We start from the raw sequence: 25,287 nt of genomic DNA, 5'->3' as shown, positions 1-25,287 counted from the left end.
TGTAACAATCACTGATCTGCGTGGTTACTGCGCCACCTGGCGGCTCTTCTAGGTCATGAATAAAGCTTTAGAGGGCGAATGATTGATTATAAGGACTATAACCCAGAAATGAACAAAAGACACTGGGGAATTTCTGTCACCTAAAGTGAAATTCAACTGCGTCTTTGAATAAAGTTTTATTGTAAAATCCGACACACACCCACAACTGAGCGAAAGAGGCTTTTTTTTCATTCAATCTGCATTTATTACATACGAAGATAAAGAAATATCTGAAAACTAAGAGAAACATCTGTGCAATACCCACAGCAGAGAGAAAGAGATTCATTAGTATCAACAAGTCTTATTTGTGCAAACGTAGGGACAAAAGGAAGATAAAGAAAAAAAAGTCTAACAGCAGAGAAACAGAAAAAGTGTCCATTCAGAGCCTTAAGTGGTGTCACCACTTTAAATGTTTTCTTTTTTCATTTAATAGCCTACAAAGTGGCAAAAAGCAAAATAACCAGAATAGAAGGGGTGCATGATGTCCTGGTTGTGAAGAGCCAACACTGTAAAGGAAAACATGTGCCAGCTTGACAGGAAATCAAGAGGAAATGGACTAATTTGGCTGCCATTGACCCCATGGCTGGTTTGAAACCATGATGTTACTTTAGCAGTTGGTGAACTGAGCATTTTGGCGACAGCACTGAAGGAATGGTGGCGCTAGAAATCACATCAGTACTTGACGGAAGTCAGAACCCAGCAGTGAAAACAAAGGGAGCACTTGGACGACAGGAACATTAGACCGCTGGCTTTAGTTTATGTACAAGGGTGTTTCGAAGCTACTCTGATCCTGCAGCTACATCTGATCCTTTGAATGATGCTTATTCTCGCTTTCATTCATTCATAACGAATGAACGAGCGGCCACGACTGCTAATGTAAACATGTCATCACACGCAGGGAGAGACGAAGAACAGAACTCAGGTTTGTCCCTCTAATATGGCTTATCTTATCCATCCACACCTCTTTTCCCAGGAAGGGAACTGGTTTCTAATTCACGGTCCAAGATAAATGTACAGTATTCAGGGGCTTATTGAACACTGTGGCTGTAAGAATCTGTAGGCTGTGACCAACTTTGATCATCATAGATGGGAGGGAAATTAGGATTTCAAGGACGAGGTCATTCCCATAAGAGACTGTGGCGTCAACAGTTAAGAACGAATCCCTCCAGTCTCCACATTGTCCCTCAGCAGTCATTCCTACATTCCCCGTCTTGATTGAGGATCTCTCTCTGCAAACTTATCCTGTGTTTTCTGTATAAACCGTATCAGAACAAAGGACACGTTCCTACAAGCTCAGGGACGTGTGACACAAAACAAAAATGGACACCCATCATTTCCCCCCCCTACTGAATCAAACTGAGGCCATGAAAAGGGTCATAAAATAATGGGAGACAGTGACCTTTACCATTCCTTTACTGGCTCCAGCAGGGGGCGCTGGAGAAGCTTTGGCCTCACTCTAAATGAGCTCTCCTGACAGCCATCTTTGTATGGACACTGGTCAAAACCCTGTCCCAATCTTGAACCAGAAAAACCATTAATATACCAGTTTAGCCATGAGGGACAAAAGGGGTTGCACTTGACGACAAATTAGTGGGTTTTTTCAAAAAACAAACAAAACAAAACAAAAACCAGAACAGTTCATTGCTCTGATGTCAAACAATCACACCGTGCAGCCAGTGAATTTGTCCTGGAGTCTTTTCACTGTCCATCAGTCCATCAGCAGGACAGACCCTGCAGCAGCCTCTCCCGCTGCTCCCTCGGGAGCTCTTCCATCACCACTGTGATCCAGCGACCTGGCGAGCCCGTTTCCTTCGCGGCCCATTCTTTCGCATAAAAAGACGTTTTCCTTCCAACGGGAACAAAGAAGGCGGCGCCAGTCTCCGTTGTTGGAGGTCTTGTGGCAACAAATAGGGAGCGACTAACGGTGGTTCCAGAAATGATTTACAAAAGATTATTGTACACAGTTATTTATTCAGAAAGTAAGTGGAGGAGACTGGGGGAGCAGCGGGCAAAGCTCTGCTATTTGGGGTCCAGAATGGTCCGAGCACTTACAGCCAACACTTGGAAACTGAAAGCAGTACTGATAAAACCTCTTTGGGCTTCACAACGGACATTGTGTGAGAGCGAGTGTAGAAAGTGACCAATAATGGTGTGTGTGTGTGTGTGTGTGAGTGTGAGTGTATTACCTTGTCAGTGTAGCTAGTCACTGAAAATGTGTATACTAGTAAGAACCTCTGGCTATACTAGTATACCTGCCACTGTGCATTTCTACACATCTGTCCTGGTTCTTAGGATCTAGAAGGTGCATCCTCAAAGCTAATGATGCTAGATTCTGGGTGCTGCGATCCGCCCGTCGAAGGCGCGGCGCTGATCTGCGACAAAGAGGCGGCGGAGGACAGCGACACTGCCATAGGGCCTCCCGCAGGCCTCGACGTGGAAGAAGAGGGGTCTCGTCCGGTGGGCAGGAGTGGCTGCGTGTCCGTTCTGACCTCGTCTTCCTCGTCGTCTTCCTCGTCGTCCATGCTGGGCCAGGCCGACTGGTCCTCCACGCGCTTTAGACGCTCATTCAGAGCTTTGAGCGCCAGTTGTCTGGAAGGCAGAGGGGAAAAAAGCGATTCGATTTGAGGTTTGAGCATGTGGGAGTCAGATCCCAGATGAATGGTGACAAAGACCCCTGAGGACAACAGTGATCCTGTGAGAATCATTAACATCTGGGCAAGAGTCTTCAACACAGGTCCCATTACATACAGATCTACAATCTACCAAAATGTTCTGGTATCAGAGTCCTACATACTGTGGTGATAATGATATTTCTTAGGTTGTGAGAGTTCAGAATAATGTACATTTTAATTGCAAAAGTGTCTGCACACATTCGACTTGTATGACCTGCAAACTCTTTGTCACATTAAACCTCCAGAATTCTGCAATTAATTGGACAGAAATCTTTATCGTGCCCTATAATGACACACAGGAAACCCGAACCACCATCCAACAGTCTGTGACCTGACAGTAATGAGTCAGTAGACCTGTATAAAAAAGTCCCCTGAGTCAGCCCGACCCGGGGAAAAGTGATAACTGGTGGGCTTGTGTTTTCTACCCCCACAATAAATCCCCCTATGACATTTACACTGCTCTGTTTACCTTTACATCAGTGAGTGATGATGTAATTGAATCTGGAAGTGTGCGTGCAGGACAACTGAACGGCGAGGAAATCGATCTGACCGGATCCGGCTACGCAACACACGTGGCCAGGAGCCCGTGTGGAACCAAGCTGCCGTTTGATCCATCTGAGCGCTAAAGTCCGGCTCTGTGTAACGCAACCGTCTGATGTGGACATTTGAACATGTGTGCATTTCTCCTGCCTGTCAACAACTGAGGACCGTGACAGATCTCCTGAAGATGGTTTACTGTTGGAGGCGTCTTAGAGGAGCCCGTTTGAATTTCCCCCAAAACTCTTGCAAACAGCGCGACTAAATGTATGTGAGAATGCCGACTCACCTCCTCCTCTCCGCGTCCTGTGGGTCTGTACCCGGTAGGCTGATGGTGATGGAGGAGGGAGCCCCGACGTCATATCTCTTCACCATCTTCCTGCACACTTTCATCTTCACCAGGGCAGAATGCACCAGCCCCGCCAGCAACCCCACCGCTGGCTGCAGCGCTTCAGGGAAGAAACTAGCGAAGGCAAAGTGGTCAGACATGTCCCCGCGGCCCCGGCTGTGTTTCTGGTAAAACCGCAGGTAGACCCATCCGGACAGGGCGCCGTAGCTGTAGGTGGCCAGGGGGCCGGAGTTGTCCAGCAGGCCGGACAGACGCAGCAAGGCCAGGAGGAGGAGGACCAGAGCTGGAGCGGCTTTGAGTCTCACCTGGGTCGGCAGAGGGGAAACATAATGGAAAGATTTACAGTTTACTCAGTGGGCAAAATCCAAAAACAGGAACAGCTTGGTCAGTGTGGGACCAGCCTGTACGGCTGAGCTCACAATAGACATACAAAGACAGTAAATAAATATGTTCATAATAAATGTTCATGACAGTAAATAAATAAAAAAGTGTGGGAATCATGGTAACGTTTAGACAGGCATATTAATCATTACATGCAGAATAAATGAGCGACTACCAAGTCTGCCATTTGGAGACAGATTGTTTTAGGCTTATATAAATCCAAATAAATTGATTCTTGCTGGGGCTTCCTCTCGTAACTCAACCCTTGTGTTTAGCTTCGTCACTGTTCTGTTGGCCAGACATTAGAGGAAATGACTTTTATGGTCTGCACTCTCACCTGTGGCACTCTGAGCACTGTCGTGTCCCCCATGGTCTGCTTCAGCGCCACCAGGACACCCCCCAGGAACCCGGCGATGCCGTGGATACGCAAGCCAAACAAGTAGCCCAAGTCAAAGGTGGCAACATAGGTGAGGAGGTAGGAGAGGCCTGCCAGGAGGCCAGCGGAGACATTGACCACTGCAAAAAAGATGAGGAGCTCAAGGGCACCCCATAACGGCTCCAGCAGGCGCCCACACGCCATAACTGTCCCCACATTGGCTGCCACACCCCAAACATGTCGCTCCACGACTCCATGTGTCACCAGTGTCCACACCCAGAAGTTGGGAGGAAAGAGGTAGCCCGGGGTTACCCCCAGTGAATATGGGGTACTGACAGCCCATGACAACAGGTACAGCAGGACCACCACGGCACTTATGCTTTTTACCACCACGCTGGTGCTGGCCAGGGCAGCCAAGAAGTGCTGTCGCGCCACTGGCAGGTAACGATTCATTGTGGCCTGGTAAGACGAGGGTTGGGCTTGAGCAAACGTGCTCAAGTGAGTGACCCACCAGATCAGAGGGTTCTGGTGCTGCTGATGTCGGGATGGAGTTAGATCAACACGGCCTTGCGCAACATTTAACACCCCTGTGCACTAACGGCGTTAAACCACACACTTCTCTAGGAGCCTTCATTCGGAATACTGCATTTCAAATAGCTGATGCTAGCTTTGTTTAGCTTCTTCATTCTAGTCCTATAAGGTAACAAACTTTGGCATGCAGTGACATGAAGTTGTGGTCACCGTAGACAGGAGCCCTTCTGATTAAGATTCGTCGGAGGCGACCTTTAGTCGCCGGAGAACAAACATCCAAAACACCAGGAAGCAGACAGATATCTATGTGTCTTCTTACTTCACCAGAAATGTCCAAGTTCCAGCTTCTCTTGATGATTTCGCCCAAGCTAGCTCGCAAATGCAAGAGCTAACGTTTGTAAAACAAAAATAGATTGGGTGACGCTGTTTTTTATCCACTAGAGACTACCAGGAAACACGTTCTCAAGTGTTTACAAAAGGCCAGCCAGCTTCCATCGTACCTGGATCGTCTGGACAACGAAGCTGTCTACGGTCTGCTGGACCGGGAGCTTCCGCGGCTAGAACGAGGATTTCCTCTAGCTAGCAAGCTAGTTAACAAGCAATAGGCCTCCACAACAGTATTAACTGTTCCAATGTCTAATGACGTCTCCGCCCCAAATCTTCAGTCTACCTTCAGTTCACCTGTTTATCTTAAAGTTCTTCGGACTTCCCGGAGCAAAAACAAACGAAAACGGTAAATTCCACTCTTTTGCAGGTAGTCCTCCTCCCTTAACACCAACCTGCCACCGTCATCGTTTAACGGTGGAACCACGTCTTTACGTAATTTCAGACACCGGTGCATTCTGGGAAAGTGAGTCGGAGATGAGTCGGACTTGAGCCTCGAAAGGAGTTTTGTAGCATTAAAAACAGTGATTAGATCGCGCCGTAGAGAGTGAAACAGTGTTTAAATAGGTTTATTGTAGTACTACGGAAAAGTATTATGTACCCTGGTGTAACCGAGAAAAGCATTTACAAAAATGGCTTTCTTATACAGCATTCTTTCCAGGCATTTTAATTAATAGTAATTTAATAAACTGAAAACTTGGATTTTGTTTAATCATATTAGTCTTATGTATCATATGTAAATCTACAGAAAGGAAACACTAATAATAATTTAAAAAATCACCTATGCTTTGGTCGTATTTTAGAAATACATATTTATTTTATATGATTCTTATTGGATAATCTGTCGGATTTCTTACCTTTGTAGATAGATAGATAGATAGATAGATAGATAGATAGATAGATAGATAGATAGATAGATAGATAGATAGATAGATAGATAGATAGATCACATTTTTGTCTAGTTTTTTCTAGGAGTGTGACAGTGGAAACCACCAGAAGTCATTGCAGATGCATTAATTTTATTCTTAACAGTCTGCCTGCACACCACATTTACCAAAACAAGAGAACAGGTCACATACAGATCGGGAAACATGGAACGAAGACACACACTTCACTCAAGAGTTCACGGAGAGAAAACAGTCACAAACCTCTGTAAAAACAGAGACACGAGCAACAAAAGTCATTGTGCTTCATGGTACATGCGCTTTTTTTTTTTTAATTCTCACAATTAAACACACACATAGAACATTGTAACTTGGAGAACCATGCATGCTAAAACACAAGTCACACAGGCAGCTTTGTAGGTGTGATATGTAACCACCAACTGATATGGTTCTTCCTTTAAAGCTGAGCTTTCAAATTTTACTGATCTCAAAGGAAAGGAGGCTTATTCCCCTCCTCTAAATCATCTCTATATGCACAGAGCAGAAGAAACCATCTTAAAGAGCAGATGGCTGCAGACCAAACCCAGTTCTCACCTTCCAGTGATCACATGAGTCTCAAGCTTCATTATTAAATCTAACTACAGATAAATGAGTTTGTTCTAGGAGGTGATGTCATCTGAAATAGCTGTTTTATTCATATTTTTATTCTATTCATAGCCATTTCTGGCCCTTCCACCATCTGCCCTAAGTGCTTAAAACAAGCAGAATGCTGAAGACATCATTTAACCTGTGCAGTTTGGGAGATTTTCAATATGACATATTTAAAAGGTTTTATGTTTTTATTCAATAACCTAAATATGTCTGGAAGAGGTTTCAGGACGACCACTAAGCTGAATATTGCCAGTCGTGCTGACAGCGGCTATGTCAATTTGTTACCTCAAGAGAAATAAATTGTAAAGTAGCACAAATAAGTGATGATATGCAAAAGTGAGCGTGTGTGTCGGTGTGTGTGAGGGAAAAGAAGGGCAGCCACTGCTCCCCCTCCGCTGTTTCTGTAAAAGAAATTCAAAAGTGTGTGATTGAGAACATGTTTCTTTTTATTTACAAAATTCAAAAAAAGGGATCTAAAAGTAATCCAAGGTCATAAACATAATCCATCTATAAACTACATCAGGCTTTTGACTAGAGCCAGTCCTCGAACACAGCAGCTTTATCTTCTCCTCAGCTAAAACGGAACTGCAGCAGTCGGCTCGTCCGGCTGAATCATCCGTATAAATAAATATGTAAATTCAAGTAGAAAGCTTCTGGAGTCGGAGCTGCGGACACCGAGCTGACAGCCGAGCCCTCCGACGCCGAGGAATCTCATTCTGCCAGTGTCGAGATGACAAGGAGGGGCATTTTTTATGATATGATAACGAGGAACAACAAAAATGGATAGAAAAGCACTTGATGCCATTAGTTCCTGTCTTCTCTGCTGATGTGTGTTTGGTCCGCCTCGGTTTCTGACCCATCACGTGTGAAACGACATTGTTTAACACGCACAAAATAATGGCTCGTGGTCAGAACATCACAAATTCGCATGACATGGGTCAGCCAACACGGGAGTCTAATGAAGGAGCACGTATGTCGGCCTGTTACCTCACGCGGCCCTGATATCATCTTTTGGGCTTTTCTATATCAGCGGCTGCTCAGGGCTGTTGTGAATGGGACATAATCGACCGCGTCAGGACCGTGAGCTTTGCTAATAAGGTGCTCCATCGTTGTCCCGTCGGTTCACCTGCACAAGCTCCCACGTGCTGGGTCAGACGGGCGGATCGCCGCCACTTTAAAAAAAACAACCCGAAAAGAACAGACGACAATACAAAATCTTACAAACGGAATTTCCGAGTGGCAATGGCAACGACCAAAGAACATCGTACAAAAATAAAAAACACAAATGAATAAATATGCATCGTCATAAATAAATTAAATTTGGTAGATGTCAAACAGCGTAAAAAGGAAGGAACAAAAAAAAGGAACTTAAATAGACGGGCAGTTTCAGCATGAAGGTCTGATTCACTAAAGAGCTGCTGGTTTGTTGTTTTAAAGCCCGTTTGGAGAGTTTGAAGATGACAGTGGTTCGATCCAAGTTGGAGGGGAACAACAGAACGGCGGCTAAACTTGACACAGAAGCAGTGAGATCTGTTTAAGCAGAGATTTACAGCGTTACGTGGAGAGGTGGAGGTTCTCCAATACTTTGAAATCTGCCCTGGTGCAACAACATTTGGTCTCTCTGGGACACGAGCCTCTCAGGGGAGGGTTCCGATCAGCATTTCGCGTTTGGCAAAGCTACACAAGGTCTCCCCAACGATTCCAAAAACAAACAGTTCAATTTTGGTTTCAGGACGAACACTGTTCACGAAATGATCCAAAAGAGAGAGAGAGAGAAAAGGATCAGCTTGGAACAAGGTATCAAATCGACACGAGTTCATCTTCATTTTCAATCTTTTCCTTTTGTAACCCTTAACAACAGGACACGTGGGTACAGACACGGTGATGACACAAGGCGCACCGAAATGCGCAGTTTTGCCTGCTCAGTTCCTCTGGGGTCGTGACGTCTATAGGCTTGAGTGAGTGTTTTGCATCGTTTGTCGCTAGGCTACAGTAAGACTGCGGGCGAGATTCAGAAAGCTGCGGCGCCTCTCCTCACCTCTCCTCCCTCACAGTTAACATTCAGAAAGATGGAGGAAAAAAGGCATATCGTGTTGGTTGTTCCTCCGCTACATGGAGGAAACCTCATAAGAACCTTTTTTTTCTCATTCATCACCTGGCTGTAGGCGATCGTTTTCTTTCAAAAGTTAAAAAAAACCCAAAACATTTATCAAATACACACACAAAAAAAGAAGAAATAGGTCTTCCCGTGCCCGATGCTGAAGAGGAGTCTTTTCAAGAAGGCCTGGATTAAAAGGCATTTGATTAGCGTACATTCTGGAGTTTTAAGGTTTCAGTAATAGTCTTCGAAGCCTCTTCAGTACTTCGAGATTTACTTTTTTCCATCGTTTAGCCACAAAAATGTACAATACCCCCTGTCCTGGCAGTGAATTAGTCTACTGAAATGCTTTAAAGAGTCCCATTTGATTTTTTTTTTTCATTTTTAAGAAACAAAATCAGTAGCAATACTCCACGAACAATAGCATTTGACTTACTGATATTTAACAAACGTTACTACCAGCGAATGTAATCGCCAAACCTTCTTCCGAAGGTCCTCCGTCAAACTTTTGATTTTTCTCAGTTAGCTGAAGAAGCAAAAGAGCGTCGACACTTAGCGAAATTACAGAATTCAAAACATCAACAGCGCAACTAGTGGCCATCTGTGATCACTGCAGGCCCATCTTCAGCAGGTCAAGTCCAGTGATGCCAGTACGGGACGAAACCTTGGAAGCTCAAAATCATCTGACAGTCGTTTTCTTCTCAATCTGGACCTTTTACACGCTCGTCGTCTGGTGGTTTTCAGCAATGTCCATTTGTGTCCAGTCTGGGCATTTTAGTTACCTCTCCTTTGCCGCTTGGACCACTTGATGCCTTTATTCTAGCCTCTAGATTATCATCCTATTTTTGATGACTACTAAATCAAATCCGGCTTTCTCCAACAACCGCAGCCTCCCGTCACTCTCCTCTCACCTTAGTGACATCGCCCTCATCCTCGGAGCTGCAGCCGCTGCTAATATTCCTGCCGTTCACCAGCACGGGGGCCCTGTGGCCCTCGGACCGTGCCGATGAAGAGAAGGAGGAGGGGGAAGATGAGCACGAGCTAGGGGCTGAGGTGGGTGGGTACTGGGAGACATAGCTGGCCCCAGACAGACCAGGGGAGGCAGCGGTTCCCGGCAGCCCTCCGGGGAGCATGGATCCAGCATAGAGGCCAGCCAGAGACTGGCTGTAGGACAGAGGGAAGCCGGGCGGGAGCATCGCAGCCATGGCTGCCATATTGGGTCGCAGCATATATGGCGGCATGGCTCCGGGAGCACTGACTGTTGATGTTGAGGAAGCTGTCGACAGCGTAGCGGTGGTTGTTGAAGAAGAGGAGGCGGGGACTGCGCCAGCTCCTCCGAAGCCAAACAGGTCTGGGTAGATGTAACCGGACTCCCCCGGGTGGGTGTGAGGGGACTGGAGATAAGGCGCGCCAGCCCCCATGAAAAGCCCAAGAGACCCTCCCAGCACGGAGGGGTTGATGCCCAGAGGAGGTAGGCCGTACCCTCCCGAGAAGGGGAACCCTTGTGAGGCCATAGAGGCTGAGGAGTGTTTTCCTGCAGCGTGCTGCTTGCTGGGATGCTCCTCTGGGGGTGGGCTGGAGGCTTTACGCTTGGAGCCGATCCTCAGGTCTTGAGCAACAGCAGCGTCCATGTTGGGTTGAACTACAGAAGTCACAGAGGCATCGTGGTGGTTCACATTCCCGCCGCCGTTAGGCTGCACCTGATTTTCGGAAGGCGTGCCGTTCTGCGTTTGATCCCCGGGACCTCCCGCAACCCCAGTGTAGCGCTGCAACTCGCTGATGATCTCTGGGCTGTCGGGGGAAAGAGGGCGGGGCAAGATGTCAGAGGGCTGCTGCTGCTTCCTTTCAGGTGACAACAAGCCGTTGTCCACCTTGGCAGACTCCTCTGCTGGAGCCTGGAAGGCTGCAAAGAAAAACCAAGGTATTAGCACTCAAGCGAGGTCTAGGCTAGTTACACTTATCTGGAACATACAGTGGGTCCTGAACATGGTTTAGTAGCCAACATTCAGCTTTAGTCATTTCTTACTTTTGGCTGGGAAAGATGCAGCATTTTCCTCTGCAGGTTTGGGCTTATTAGCTGCCCTGACAGCAAAAATACGTCCGTCAGAGGTCCTGATGTATGTCCCTAAAACATACAGGCGAAGATAGAAAGATAATGAAATGTGTCCCCGGAGAACAAAAAATAAATAAATAAATAAAACAATCAGAGGAGTTTGTACCTTTGGTCCCCCGGATGATATGGATGCTCTCCCCGGCGGTGATTCTGGCCTGGACGTCTGTCGAGCTGTTGCTGCCTGGAATCACCAGGTCTGAAACGGGAGGAGGAGATTCAAACTCACCAACAGATCTTAATAGTATCAGTGATGAGAGCGGAGGTAGAGAGAAGCGGCAGTCTCATGTACCGGTGGTGGTGACGATCTTCTGCACAAATACTCCGGCTTTTTGCAGGCAGTGGACAGGAAACCCTCCAAGGCTGGATGCATCTGAAGTGTCTCTTGGGGCAGAGCCTGAAGACGCCTGAGATGGCATCATGGGAACTGGAGCAGACGGCACGGGGCGGACGCTGCCAATGGATTTCTCTTCAGCGCGAGGAGACGGGCGCCTGTGAAAGTTTTTGTGAAAGTTTATTAGTGCATTCTAATAAGAAATGTGCTCATAGGAACTGTTTATATTATCTGTGGTGCTGATAGTCATGGCTGCTGCTCTGACTCACTGACCAGTTCCTCTGACTGAAGGCAGGGATGTTGGTGAGGCTCTGGTCGCTGGCAGGATAGTAGTGAGCGTAAGAGGGACGTGTGTAAGGCACAGAGGCCCTCTTCTCCTCCTCATAGCCCTTCTTGGCTGCCTTCTTCTCATCCTTGCTCAGCTTTAGCTCTTTGCAGTCTATCAGCAGGGACTCGTGGGGGAAAGGTTGCTAAGAGAAAGAAAAACAGGAGGTAAATAAAGGGCCTTTTCAACTTCATTTTTATCCATTTCAACAAAACTTAATGTGAACAATTAAAATTCCCTTTCATTTCAATTGTTTTTGGTGCAATAAGATGGGGAAAGGGGACAAATGTGGGCACATTTGAAAAAATGGTAACATTACTGATACATCTTAGATGTGCTACAGCTAACGGCCACTAGGGTGCGCACAGCGACCATTTATTTATTCACGCCCAAGTCCTACCTTAGTAATCAGTTGAGGGTAAAAGTGCAGTGCCTTCCTGAGGACACTCTCCAGGCCCTCCTGGGGTTGCAGCTGGACCTGGGAGGGATCCGGCACTTCCTCCACAAAGTGAAGAAGAGACTCCACTTCCCTCCTGGTGAAGGTCAACACTGGGTTCAGGTCGTCCACCACCCGGTCTGACAGAAACAACAGATCAAGTGTGTCAATCCAAGATTGTTTATCTACCGCAAGAGCCGCTAATTACAGACAGACGTTGAAAAAGCATCGCAGGAGCTGACATTGTCTAACAGTAGCTGTTTTTTTGCAAGGTTTGGAAATGGTGCTTTCTCACTTACCAGACATGCCCTGTTTGGAAATTTGCCGGTCGTAGATCTTCTTCTCCAGGGTGAAGTCACACACCAGCCGGTAAATATGACAAGGCTTCCTCTGACCGTAGCGGTAGACACGACAAACGGCCTGGGCATCGTGGCAAGGGTTCCAGGACGCATCGAAAACCACCACACGGTTAGCTCCGATCAGGTTTACTCCCAAACAACCAGCCCTGAAAACCATGGCGATATCAGCATCCAACCCACTCATTTTTATGTTCTTGAAATGTGCAGCTGCCGTGTCATTGCTACCTGGTCGACAGCAGGAAGAGCCACGCTGAGGTGTTGGATGGATCATTGAATTGATTTATTAGTCTCTCCCTTTCTGAAACGGTCGTGCTCCCATCTAGTCCTTTAATGACAACAAAAATAGTTATCAGACTAACGCAATGACACATGTCATGTCATTAATTTTGCTTTACTGTTGTGTCTTTATCTCTAAAATATGTGAAATCCAGGCAAAACGTGTAAAAACCACGTCCCAAAATGTGACAGTTACGAGTACAGACCACTAGATGGCAGAATTACACACGATAAAGTGGTTAGCGTGTGATAATCCCTGCAGGAGATTTGAATGACATGTACCTCCTCCAAAATAAAGGTTTCCTTGGTTTTAAAGCACCATTGCCCAAGAAGACTTGGCTGAAGATGACTTACGGTAGTAGTTGATGTTGCGGACCCAGGTCTGGTTCGGTTTGTCTTTCTTGGGTGATGGAGGAACTGGCCTCTTGGCAAGAAAATCCTCAATCACTGTCAGTGTGGACAAACTCTGACTGCATAAGGAAGACAAAGAGAAAAATAAGACAATGCCTGAGTATATGGGTGTATATTGATTAAAGGAAGCTGAAACCTGATGTGCTCTTGAGCCTTCTCATCTCCTACCTGAAGACGAGGAGTTTGTCTCCCTTCCTCACGCTCTCTTCTATCAGATGAAACAGCAGCACCATTTTGGCAGAGTTCTCCAGGACGCCAGGTTTGTAGTCGGACATGATTTCCTTTGCCTGGTCACACAGGTGGGAAGAAACCATTGATGTTTATATTTAAACCTCACTTTAAGATCCACAGATGATGTCTTTCAAATAGAAGTTATGCTGATGACCCAGTTCAGAACTTGACACCTTCTGTTGCACAAAAGATTTAAATAGATTATACAATCTGTGATTATAGTTCCAGTTAGACCAACGTACCCATTCATAGGTGATGACCTGGTTGGCTTTCTCCTGCAGCTGGTTCAGACTCAGCCCCCCGATGGGATGTGGATTCTCTGGGGGTTTGGGCTTTTGATTGGGTGTTGAGAGACACCGGGTGGGAGCTGTGGTGGTGATGTCATCAAGGTCTAAATCCTGGTCGCCCGCCAGGTTTTCCTTCTGCAAGGCCTCGAACAGCACGTCTGGATGATTCCAAATCTGGACGACAGGAAATCAGCCATGTGAGAACGGCAAATTATTAAGCAAAAACACGACGACAACGGTAACAATCGTGTCCTGGCATTTGAAAAAACACCAAACCTGAACAAATGTCAGTTTGAAGGGTTATTCTTGCAGTTTAGCTGATGAGTTTGCCATTTGTCTGATACTTGAAGATAAAATTGACCCTGAGACTCAATGAAAATAAAGTGCATCACTTTTAAGCACCCCCTCTTCCTCCTCCTTCTCACCTTACAGCAAACAGAGAAAGCCTTCAGTGGGTTGAGGCTGAGCCATCCAGTGTTTCCTGCCTCTTTGAAGCGGTTCATAAATTCGGTGTAGAGCGCCCTCTGCAGGGGGGAGAGTCGCACCAGGATCACATGCTCCTGTTTGGAGGGCAGCTGGTCCCTCAGGACATCGTGACCTCGTCTGGAATCAAGATCAATGTTGTATGTTAAAGAAAAACCAAAAAAGAGGCTCTGACGGGACGTTTCCTGGCTGTGAAGCTCTCACCTCTGCACAAAGCCCTCCAGCAGGCTGTGGAGAACATGGCTCCTGTACCTCATCAGCTGGACATCCTCGGGCGTGCTGTCCACACACTGCCCGTTCAGAATTGGCCGTTCAAACATGTTGCTGAACTCCTGCCGTGTGCCTTGGTCGGAAAAACAAAAGGTCGGACATCAAATAGACGCCAACAACGCCTTTTTGCATCCGTAAGCAACAGGCGAGTACACACCGAGGAAGTCTGGGCGGACAAAATCGACCATGCACCAGTACTCGATCAGGTTGTTCTGGAGGGGATAGCCTGTCAGGACCACGCGCCGTCTGGTTTGGATCTTCTTCAGAGCGTGCGACGTGCTGGCATGACAGTTCTTGATCCGATGGCCTTCGTCACAGATCACCACATCGGGACCGGGCCTGGCCAAAGCTTTCTCTATGCCTGGGGGACGGATCTCTTTAGTGACATTCTACGATGTTTGACATCATTTGCCTCTCCCCCTTCCTCCCTGCTACCTTTGAGCAGCTCCTGCTGCCTGTCCTCTTCATCTACGTTGATGACCACAGGCCCCGTCGCCTTCTTGTTCTTCTTCTTCCTGCCGGCCACATAGTTCTTCTTCAGCGACAGCAGGCGATACATCTCGTAGCCCATCAGCAGCACCCCTCCATCCCGCGCCCACTCCTCCACCACCTTGGCCCTGGTCGCCGTGTTCCTTGGTGACAAAAGGCAGCGCAAGGTGTGAAGTTGTGGAACCACAGAATTGACAGCATTAACTTGTGAGAATAGAGGCAGAAGAAGGTCAAAGGACTACTTACTTGTGTTCATCATTGAGGATGTGAACTTTAAAGGCGCGAGGGGCCACCAGGCCCGGGTCTGTGTCTGGCGGTAGCGTCTCAGGGGCCGGGACCCAAGTGTTGAACTCTGACAGCCAATTTTGTAAAGTGTTTACCTGGGAGAGAATCAGCGGATCAACACTCTATTCCCAATTTTCCACCAAAGAGGTAACTTCCCACTTCTGCTTATCTGACTGATACAAAAAGTGAGCCCTGATCTATCCCATCGTGCGCGTTCAGATACGGAAGGGGCGGGTGCTTACGGGGACGATTGCGAGCACGGTGTGAGCCCGGGTGTGTCGGAACAGGATGTCGATGAAGGAGATGACCTGCAGCGTCTTGCCGAGGCCCATGCTGTGGGCCAGAATGCAGCCGAACCCGCTGCTGTTGCCGAAGTTCTCCACCGACTCAATCAGGTTGTCGTACAGGAAACGGATCCCGCCGATCTGACGGCAGAAGGCGACGAAACGGTCAGACCGAACATACGCGAACGACCGATGGCGCGTCGGTGCAGGTACCTGGTGAGGTTTGATGGCTCTGGCCAGCTGAGGCAACAGGAAAATGTCCTTCTCCTCGGACGGATGGTTCAAGTTGACCAGCACCCTGCCCTGGGCGTCCGGGCGGTTGAAGGCGTCGTCGGTGTGTGTGCCGCTCCGCTTGCTCTTCTCGCTCCCCTCTCCCCTGGTCGGCCCTCTGCTGGCCAGAGGGTCGTCCTCGCTGGAGCTCAGACAGATCACATCTGTGGAGCGTTTGGAGAAGGTGAGGAACAGGCTGACATGGATCAGTACGTGCACGACACTCTGCAGATGGTGAGAAAGTCAATTAAATAACTCATGGTCCCCGTTTCCTGGAACTACGGCTCACACGCCCCAGCCGACCGTCACTGTAACAATAATAACGGTTACGCTAATACAGCAGACGGTTCTGTGACTCCGCAGGTATCGCAGCCTTAAAATTAGAAAATAGATGATATGCACCAGGAAAAACCAGGAAGTCTTTTAGAAATTTCCTCATTAAGAGCGTGATAAAGGTTTTAATGGGTTCGCTTGTGGCTCCTCCATTAAATTGGGACTTGGCTCAGAAGTATTTCTGCAGTGGTTATTATTATACTTTAGTAGCCTGGATATCTTTGGCTCAACTACATCCAACCTTGTCTCCCACTTGAATATCGGTATGGGTTTCAATACGTGCGCACACACGCGCACGTATTGAAACCCATATCTGATAAACTTTAACAATATCAGGTGGTGAAACTTACACAAGCCATCTGTGAGGGCATGACAGGAAACGAGAGGTGTGTGTGTGTGTCAGTATGTTAGTGTGTGAAGAGAGGCTGCTTATATAACTGCAGTGAATGGCTGGTTATACAAGTAGGATTAAAGTGGGGGGGGGCTGGTTATGCAACCTCAGCTAGAAATGTCACTGTGCCACTATGTGTGTGTGTGTGTGTGTGTGTTGTAGCTCATAACCAGCATAAGCTTTCTTCACCCCTCCACAGACCTGCACTGATCTCTCCTGCCTCCATCGCTTTTTGGCTTTTTCATTCCCTCGTTAATCTCATTGATCTCTAATGTGCGGGTGTGCTCTGATGGGAGTGACGGCGGCACGCACTCACAATTTGGGACGTGCAAGAATCTCTTGAAAATCCCTGGATCAATGTAAGAGCCGACAGGATATAAAACACATGCGAAGTGCAGTCAAAAATGCCGCGCGAAGCGCTTTCCCTTGTTATGAAATGGAGCCGTTTCCAATGACAGCCTTAACTTTTCATTCTGAAGAACCTCCTGAGCAATAACACACCTTTTCTCCTTAGTCTTAATCATCATCCATTTTAAGCTTCAATACATCAGTGAATCACCTATGTAGATGCTTTAAATCTAGCCATACTTTAAATCATCCTTAATGCACAATGCCGTCTTTTTAATGATGCATGATGACATCTTTGAACCTTAATTCCCTAAAACAATTAGCGAATCAGCCCAAATCTAGTCCATCTCGGGGGGAGTCTGAGTCAAAAGCAGCAAGTCACACAGGCAGACTTCACAATAAAAGTATCTACAAATAGAACTGATCCATCAAGGACATGCCACACACCAGCTTTGTGTGTGAGTGATGAGTGCGTGTGTTTTCCTTGATTTTGTGCGCTTGTGTCCTTTGACACTCGTGTTTATCTCCAATAGCTAGCTTAAAAGGACTGCGCGTGTATGTGTGTGTGTCTCTTGAGGGGAATTCAGCTCATTAGTTGTGCATAAAAATATTTAAAATGTCATGGGAACATGATGTACCCCCCATGTCGAGAAGTGCTCATAAACAGGCACACGCAGTTTTGGTCAATTTAAAGTATCGTTCCTGGAAATTAAAGCCGGCGCGGTCCTTTTAATGTGGCGACCTTCCAGACACCCGAGGCTCAGAAACAATGTGAAACGCTGTATATGATTCAATAAAAGCATGTTTGTCGACAGGCTATTAAGGCTGCATTGCTTGATGTCTGTGAATCCGGCTTTGGCCTTTTGAAGGTCTGAATGGATGTAGCTGGAATAAATGCTACGTGTAAAGAGGCATTTCCATAACAAACCATAGAAAAACTGCTATGGAGGCAAACAGCTTGATTCTCTGGCAGCTTCTTGTCTAGCTGATTATCGCGCTGTTGCCATAAAACCTTAAATCCAGCCCGCTGCAGCGGCGCATGACGATTCACGTTAATTAGCAGCAATAAAGGCAGCCAAAGTGCATCAAGTGTGGATGCTACCGAGGCAATTCAGCAGTGATATGCAAGTTTGCACTTCAGAGCGAGTTCACATTTCAGTCCAATTAAAAATAACACACTGGAGTTCACAGTACTCAGTTCACTGCCCCAGAGTTGACACCTCACTACTTTATCACTACACAGCCTTTAATTGACTCTGCCTTTATCTGGGGGCACAAATCTTATAAAAGAAAAGAATGCAAAAGCATCACTGAAGGAGGCTTTGTGACCCCGTCTCACCTGTTTTATGCTGCCTGGGAGCAGAGGAAGGTGCGGCCGCCTTGCTCTGCTCCTCACTGCTGCTGTTCAGGCAGACCACTTCCTGTCCGGCCAAGCGGGCTTCCTGCTGCGTAGCGGACGATGAGGACGCGCGCTTCGCCACATCGCCTGGAGGGGCAGAGAGACACAAAGGGGGAGGAGGGGTGTGAAAAAAGAAAAAGAAAACGATAAAGTTTTAAAGGGAATGTGGAATGTCGGGGGGAGGTAGTTGGTTGCTGGGAAAGTGTGATTAATCTGGAGAGAATGTCCAGGTCAGGCAGGTCGAATGACGCACATTCTTGCTAAAATACGCCAGTGCAATGCCAGTGAGCTGCTTAGATGCTTATTTGAAATGGGTTTAATAGTTTGGAATGTCTCCTCTTAACAGAACTACAGTGTTCTCACCAGTTTTGTATTTAGTCAGCGCCGGTGTGGGAAAATCCTGCTTCCTCTGCTGTTCCAGGCGCCGCCGCCTCTCTAGCTCGTCCTGCTGGGCGGCCTTGGTCACTGCCTCCAACTGATGCTCTCTCAGCAGTTTCCTAAACCAAGCGACACAAAACACACTGAAACCTGCGATTTGGCTGTTTGGACTTCCACTTTCATCATTTTGTCAGCATTTCTAATGAAATCTCCCTCCTTTCCTGAAATCGCCATCACTCGCGCATCCTGCCATCGCAGCTGCACATCCAACTCCTGCTGTCTGCCAAACAAGCTTTAGGGAAATCTGCCGTGACTCACACATATTTGGAGGAAGTTGACAACTCTAACCGATCCAAATGGCAATAATAAGAGACAGCGAGAGAAAATCTTGAGAGAAGGGGGAATGCTAACATTACATCTCAGCTCTTAGGCAGCACCATTAAACCAGAGTCACAGTAACGTGTCTGCTGGATGTGATACACTGATCAAGTGTCCGTTTTAACATTGCGCACTTGAAATCAAAAGAAAATATTTTAAAATCTATACGCTCTGACTTCACCCTAAACTGCATTTCACACAGCGTGTCAATTATCACAAACTTTTTAAAAATGTGTAAAAAAAAAAACCCCACCAACTTCTTTTTGGAAGATAAATAGATAAAAGTATGTAAAATGAATAATATATGAATGTATATGAATAGATACTATTTCCATATTTCTATTTAATCTGCATTGAAATTAATATTATCATTAATTAAAAGACAAAAATGAGACATTTTTCATTTTATGGCAACACTGTGTGCAAAATTAAGTGTTTTCCAGGAGAAGAGAGGTTGCAGTACCTGATGTTACGTCTTATGTGTGCTGGTTTGGTGCTCCTCTTCTTGGTCCCGGTGAGGGCTGAGGGAGGGGAGGGGCTTTGGCTTGCCGGCCTGGAACGGGGTCTAGATCCTGGCTGGGAGGGCGGCGGGTGGGCCGGAGTCTCTCCCGATGGTGAGGTAGATTGGGGAGGGGTGCATTGCCACGCGTCCGAGTCGCCTCCCTGAGCCCCATTCTCTGAGCTGAAGGGGGCGCTGTGAGACTGGTCTGTGTGAGGGAGAGGGCCGAGGTTAGGGTTGTTTTCAGAATAACCAAGAAAATATGATGACGTGACATAGTTTTGAGGAGTTCGAGCAAAAATAAACATATAAAACACACGTTGCTATCAGGTCCAGCAAACAGTGGAAGCTGTCTCAAATAAGCTTCGTATAAAACCCTCCGTGGAAACCTGTCGGAGGCCTGCTAGACTATGTTCACGCCTGAGGAACCAGTTTCCAGTCTCAGCTATTCAAAATAATTTAAAAAAGTCCTTTTGTCCCAGGTCAGTCTTTTACTATCACCAACTATTGCCTCATTTGAGCCCAACATTTCTCACTCACTCACTCACTCACTCACTCACTCACTCACTCACTCACTCACTCACTCACTCACTCACTCACTCACTCACTCACTCACTCACTCACTCACTCACTCTTCGTCCTCTTAGCTGCTCTACTGGAGACACACTGAACTAGATATGAGGCTTATGTAAGAACTGGATCATAAATATGGAAGACTTATGAAACACACACACACACACAGCAAAGACTCTGGCTGCAACGAGTGAACAAACAAGGATGCTCTGCCAACACATACATGTTTGTCATTTCAAAACACACACGCGGCACAAATGTGCCACAATATGAGGACAAACGCACACTGGACATATTGGAGCGTTGAGCTGGTGGGCTGCTGAGGAGCCCACTGTGTACTGAAAAACATACATAAAAGATCATTTCGGTCCAACTGGGTGATAACGAACTTCCTGGCGCGGCTGCCGATGACACCGGACGCTCTCGGCGAGATTCCGTCGCATGTCCGCAAAGACTCAACCACATCAGCTCCCTTCTGAGGGGACAAATCCCTTTTAAAGCAGACCACAGTGATCGAGTTTAGTCCAAAACCCCCAAAATAAGAAAATGTATGAGGATCACATCAGTAGTGACCTATGGACAACGCCGGACCTCCAGAAAATGTGTCTTCTTAAAGGTACAGAGGTAAACAACAGCTACGACCATCCAACGCTACTTTGAGGGACGGATTCATCTCACTAACGGCCACGAGATACAACCAGGCTGACTAATAAATCATAGGTCGAAACCTCTCTGAAGCTGCTTCAGTTGTTACACTCGCGCCATGTGTTTTAGTGCATAACACACATTGGACATAACACACACACACACACACACACACACACACAGCAAAGACTCTGGCTGCAACGAGTGAACAAACAAGGATGCTCTGCCAACACATACATGTTTGTCATTTCAAAACACACACGCGGCACAAATGTGCCACAATATGAGGACAAACGCACACTGGACATATTGGAGCGTTGAGCTGGTGGGCTGCTGAGGAGCCCACTGTGTACTGAAAAACATACATAAAGGATCATTTCGGTCCAACTGGGAGATAACGAACTTCCTGGCGCGGCTGCCGATGACACCGGACGCTCTCGGCGAGATTCCGTCGCATGTCCGCAAAGACTCAACCACATCAGCTCCCTTCTGAGGGGACAAATCCCTTTTAAAGCAGACCACAGTGATCGAGTTTAGTCCAAAACCCCCAAAATAAGAAAATGTATGAGGATCACATCAGTAGTGACCTATGGACAACGCCGGACCTCCAGAAAATGTGTCTTCTTAAAGGTACAGAGGTAAACAACAGCTACGACCATCCAACGCTACTTTGAGGGACGGATTCATCTCACTAACGGCCACGAGATACAACCAGGCTGACTAATAAATCATAGGTCGAAACCTCTCTGAAGCTGCTTCAGTTGTTACACTCGCGCCATGTGTTTTAGTGCATAACACACATTGGACATAACACACACACACACACACACACACACAGACACACACACACACAACCCATTTCCCAACAAAATGCGTTTGCTTGATAAAAGCACTCAAAAACATGAGACATTATGAGACACGCTGTTATTAGAGCTGAGAGCACCAAAACAAGGTTTTACAAGACACGGATAATCCCCAGAACAGTTAAACACTGACTCCTGACATGTAAACACACACACACAGACAGACACACACATGCACACACATGCAGAAGGGGCAGACAAGAAGAAGAAAGAGTACTGTGGGGAGGGAGATGAAAGGGAGGTCAACATTCAAAGAGAAAGACGGGGGGGTACAAAAACACCAGGAAGAGGCCAGAGGGGTTTGGTCTGTGCACATCAAACGCACAACAGGTCCAGGATGGAGATGCACTGGCAGTTTCCAAATATAACCCATAATAAGATCATATGATTGGATAACCTGGGCACACATACACCTGAGGTCAAGATGACTAAGTGTTTCTGCATCCTTTAAACGGTGTAAAAATAAAGAACATGAACTGATAAGCACACAGGGCAGATGGGCTCCAGACGCACCCCCCCCACACACACACACACACTGGGACTTGATGGAAACATGGTCATGGTAAAGAAAAAACGTGAATGTCGCGGTGCATCAACACAGAATCTCTCGGAAAATAAAAACACTGCAAATACGGGATCCTCAGGTCCTGTAAATTATTCTGGAAAGAACATCTGCAAGCTCTAAAGTGTTCTATGTCTCACACACTAACTTCAAAAGCGCCCCCTATTTGCTCCACTCCCCACTGCAGCCTACAGTAATTACTGAGGTCGTCCCAGAACATTACCAAACACTCCCTTATGGCTGAGAGCCACTGAGGTGTCCCCTTAGGGTGATAATTACAGCTGGATTCCTGGTGGTTGCTAAGGAACAAGTTCAACTTGAATACTCTGCAGGTGGCCAACAGACAGGGCGACCGCAACATGGTAGGGGACGCACGATGACTCACAAGGCGCGAATGCACCGAACCCACGATCTCTGCGGACGCTCTGGCCCAGAATGGTTCCGCTGGCGTCAGAAAGTGAGGGGCGTGTGTAACCCATTTGTTTGCTGTCTTGAACACACCCTGTTCACATCGGCAGCACGCAATTACGCAATAACAATTCTACACTGGTAGCATGACAACAGTGTCATCTTTACTGGATCACTGCATGCTGGGGAATGTAGTTTTTTCATTATGTTCCTCAACAAAAGTTTGTGAGCATTTTCTATTATAAACAAGTTTTTGGTGCATGTGTCAGTCCGGTGAAATGCTGGGGAGAGTGGGCCACACAGCAAATCCCCAGTCCTGAGCACTTGGCCTACATGAGTCGAGCGTTCTTGTGGTCAAACTGACAAACGGGTCGGCTCAGTGGGCTGTTTTTAGCCATTTTCCATCAGCTTTTTCTCTTCCACTCCGCATCTCTGTCAGTGACCAGACACTCTGAAAGCAAATGACATAAGCGGAGACCGCGACTGTCTCCCCGCGCTCGCTGTCGACGTAAGCAGATTTCTGATGATAACATCCACGGGCATGAGGCAGAAAATCCCCTTCGATCACACACAGACAATCCGCCTGGTTACCCAACTCAACGCGGATTCTGGGAAGCTGGTGGGAGGGAAAATCTGCCCCAGAACGTATTGATTGTGTGAATAGCTTTGCACTCTCCGCATAACATAAAATGGTAATGATGTAAAGTTAAGACCTCTGGGTTTAAGTTCCTTCAGTTGGCAATTTAGCATTTACACAATATTCCCATCACTGCTTGGAGGCTTGGGGATCCACTGATTACATCTCATTATTAGTCAAAGATGCAGGAAAAGGAAAAAATAAGTAGGTGAGACAAAAGCTACAACTGTCAAATGTAACGGAGGCAGCACAGCGGGGCAGAAAAACAACCACAAGAACCCACCGGCCCACCTAAAGGATCGCGCATAAACAGAGGGGACCATTAATAGTGATGCAGACAAACCACAGGCCTGATGTATCACCACAACACTGTGCTACGCTTGTGCTAGCAGGGCCGGCACGACGCCTTGGTGCACGTATACCCCTGCCATAGAAACGGACGTTGAATTATTTAGAAGAGCATTTTCCTTAACTACTAGGGCAGGTTCTCCTGCACTTTCTACCCAAGTCCCATTTCATTTCCTGTTGACTGCCTCTCGGCTGTATACGGCGCATGTATACCTTCTATTCCTCATAATCAGAGGTTTATCAAGATCCCCATGTACCCACCAGACCTCTTTATTCTCTCAATGACTTCATCTGCTGGTGTGTAAAGGCTCTTCCTCGCCCCTCTCCTCTCATGCAGGTACACAACACTTCTGTGTCCGGCTGCGTTCATTATCAAATCCTACTTCTTTTTTTTTTTAGAATGCCTCTAAGCAATTTGATACAGTCATAATGGAGCTATTTTTGGAAAGGTGGGATAATTGACAACATTTACCACTGGATGTGTTAGGAGGTGGCAAGCAGATTACACAGAAAACACATATGTGCTGTCAAAAAATGTACAATTCTGGTTTCAGTAGATGGTAAATGACAGAACTGGGTCAAAGTGACAGCATGAAGACAGGTCAAGAATTAATATAGAAGGTGCTAACAAGGCCAGTGTGAGTGAGTGTGATAAAAATATTACATGTTCCTGTCGTGCCCATCTGAAGAGGCTGCTGCAATCATTGTAACTACATACTCAGTGAGAGTCTTATTTCAACCTCTCTCCCTCCCTCACACACAGACAGACACACATACACACACACGGTTGTTTTCACAGACAGGCCACCAACGCCAAGGCTGGTCAGACGAAGGGGGATGCTTATGTAACCGCCGCCTCTGGCTGTTACACAACCAGCATGTTCACGAGAACTAAACGTTCCCTACGCACAAACACACAGGACTCCTGCGTCACCGGTGCCAAGGGTGTCTTTCAAATATCTTCACATTTAGACGCACACTCTGAAATAAACGCAGAACGGCCCAGGGTCCCTAAAAGCAGGTTGGTGGACCAGCGCGAGGCAGAGCGTGTGCGAGCGCTATCGATGTCGGGATTTTCCACCTCGCCCATGCCGTCTCGTACAGTTCACCCTGTTCCCTGGCTTCTCCCTGCATTCTTCCTAATTGTGGCTTTGGGGAAAAATACCAGTGCTGATGTCAGAGACCTGAGAATGTGGTGAATAAACAGATGAAGGGACCGCCAAATCAGATCAAAGCTGTGCACCCAAGTCACACGGTGTCAATATTTTGAGTTTAAGGACAATGTTCAGGAATTATTTAAGGCACTTTCACAGTGTAGTGAACCCAGGAGCAGCATGAGCAGCAGTGATGAGGAAGTGGTAATATTGCGCCTCTCATGAATAAATTCATCTCATTTTTCAATGTGGCGTGCAGAAAAAGATAAAATAAATCTAGAAATAATGTTGCCCGAGTAAAGATTTTAGCAAAATTGATGTTACTTTAAACTGCGTAAAACTGCATCAAATAATTAAGTCGCTAACCATAACGAGGTTATATAACGTGCTTCAAGGAGAAAAAAAATGAACTGAAACATGAATGCAGCTCCATGATACACACACACACGAAGCGCTTATATAACAAACTGGCCTGAATGACTTATTAAGGCTGCGTTATTAGAGCAAAGCAGGTGTGTTATGAAACCTGCCCACAGCTTTGAGGCCAGCGGCCCCGTCTCCCCCACCCCCATGAAGGAGACGGAGAGACCGCGCGTGTTGCAGGGGTGATGAGAGGTGG

The 25,287-nt window shown here is 46.9% G+C and overlaps 2 protein-coding genes across 5 annotated transcripts in view; both read right to left on the bottom strand.

The window, feature by feature from the left end:
- Positions 1-161: 161 nt before the first annotated feature.
- tmem115 (transmembrane protein 115) lies at positions 162-5,701 on the bottom strand. Its single transcript, XM_057039932.1, has 3 exons — positions 4,316-5,701; positions 3,538-3,902; positions 162-2,628 (listed from the first exon to the last, which is right to left on the bottom strand). The coding sequence occupies exons 1-3, from the start codon at positions 4,805-4,807 to the stop codon at positions 2,328-2,330; spliced, it is 1,158 nt and encodes a 385-aa protein (XP_056895912.1). The 5' UTR covers positions 4,808-5,701; the 3' UTR covers positions 162-2,327.
- A 570-nt stretch (positions 5,702-6,271) lies between these two features.
- LOC130529558 (helicase ARIP4-like) overlaps positions 6,272-25,287 on the bottom strand; it is a 61,592-nt gene continuing 42,576 nt past the window's right edge. For all 4 annotated transcript variants that reach the window (XM_057039924.1, XM_057039922.1, XM_057039925.1 and 1 more), the window contains 21 exons: positions 19,443-19,686; positions 18,587-18,720; positions 18,164-18,310; positions 15,696-15,916; positions 15,441-15,623; positions 15,160-15,293; positions 14,860-15,056; positions 14,582-14,785; positions 14,359-14,497; positions 14,097-14,274; positions 13,627-13,845; positions 13,322-13,440; positions 13,097-13,212; positions 12,692-12,791; positions 12,407-12,612; positions 12,072-12,247; positions 11,620-11,816; positions 11,305-11,504; positions 11,122-11,211; positions 10,929-11,027; positions 6,272-10,805 (listed from right to left, as the gene is read on the bottom strand). In XM_057039924.1, the coding sequence (XP_056895904.1) occupies positions 9,799-10,805; positions 10,929-11,027; positions 11,122-11,211; positions 11,305-11,504; positions 11,620-11,816; positions 12,072-12,247; positions 12,407-12,612; positions 12,692-12,791; positions 13,097-13,212; positions 13,322-13,440; positions 13,627-13,845; positions 14,097-14,274; positions 14,359-14,497; positions 14,582-14,785; positions 14,860-15,056; positions 15,160-15,293; positions 15,441-15,623; positions 15,696-15,916; positions 18,164-18,310; positions 18,587-18,720; positions 19,443-19,686 (4,310 nt within the window). In that variant the 3' untranslated portion in view covers positions 6,272-9,798. The remainder of the gene's footprint in view (positions 10,806-10,928; positions 11,028-11,121; positions 11,212-11,304; positions 11,505-11,619; positions 11,817-12,071; positions 12,248-12,406; positions 12,613-12,691; positions 12,792-13,096; positions 13,213-13,321; positions 13,441-13,626; positions 13,846-14,096; positions 14,275-14,358; positions 14,498-14,581; positions 14,786-14,859; positions 15,057-15,159; positions 15,294-15,440; positions 15,624-15,695; positions 15,917-18,163; positions 18,311-18,586; positions 18,721-19,442; positions 19,687-25,287) is intronic.

The sequence above is a fragment of the Takifugu flavidus genome, chromosome 8, assembly GCF_003711565.1.
Source record: "Takifugu flavidus isolate HTHZ2018 chromosome 8, ASM371156v2, whole genome shotgun sequence".
Lineage (NCBI taxonomy): Eukaryota > Metazoa > Chordata > Actinopteri > Tetraodontiformes > Tetraodontidae > Takifugu > Takifugu flavidus.
The sequence above is the reverse complement of the archived record's forward strand: the minus strand, read 5'-3'. Positions and strand labels throughout refer to the sequence as shown.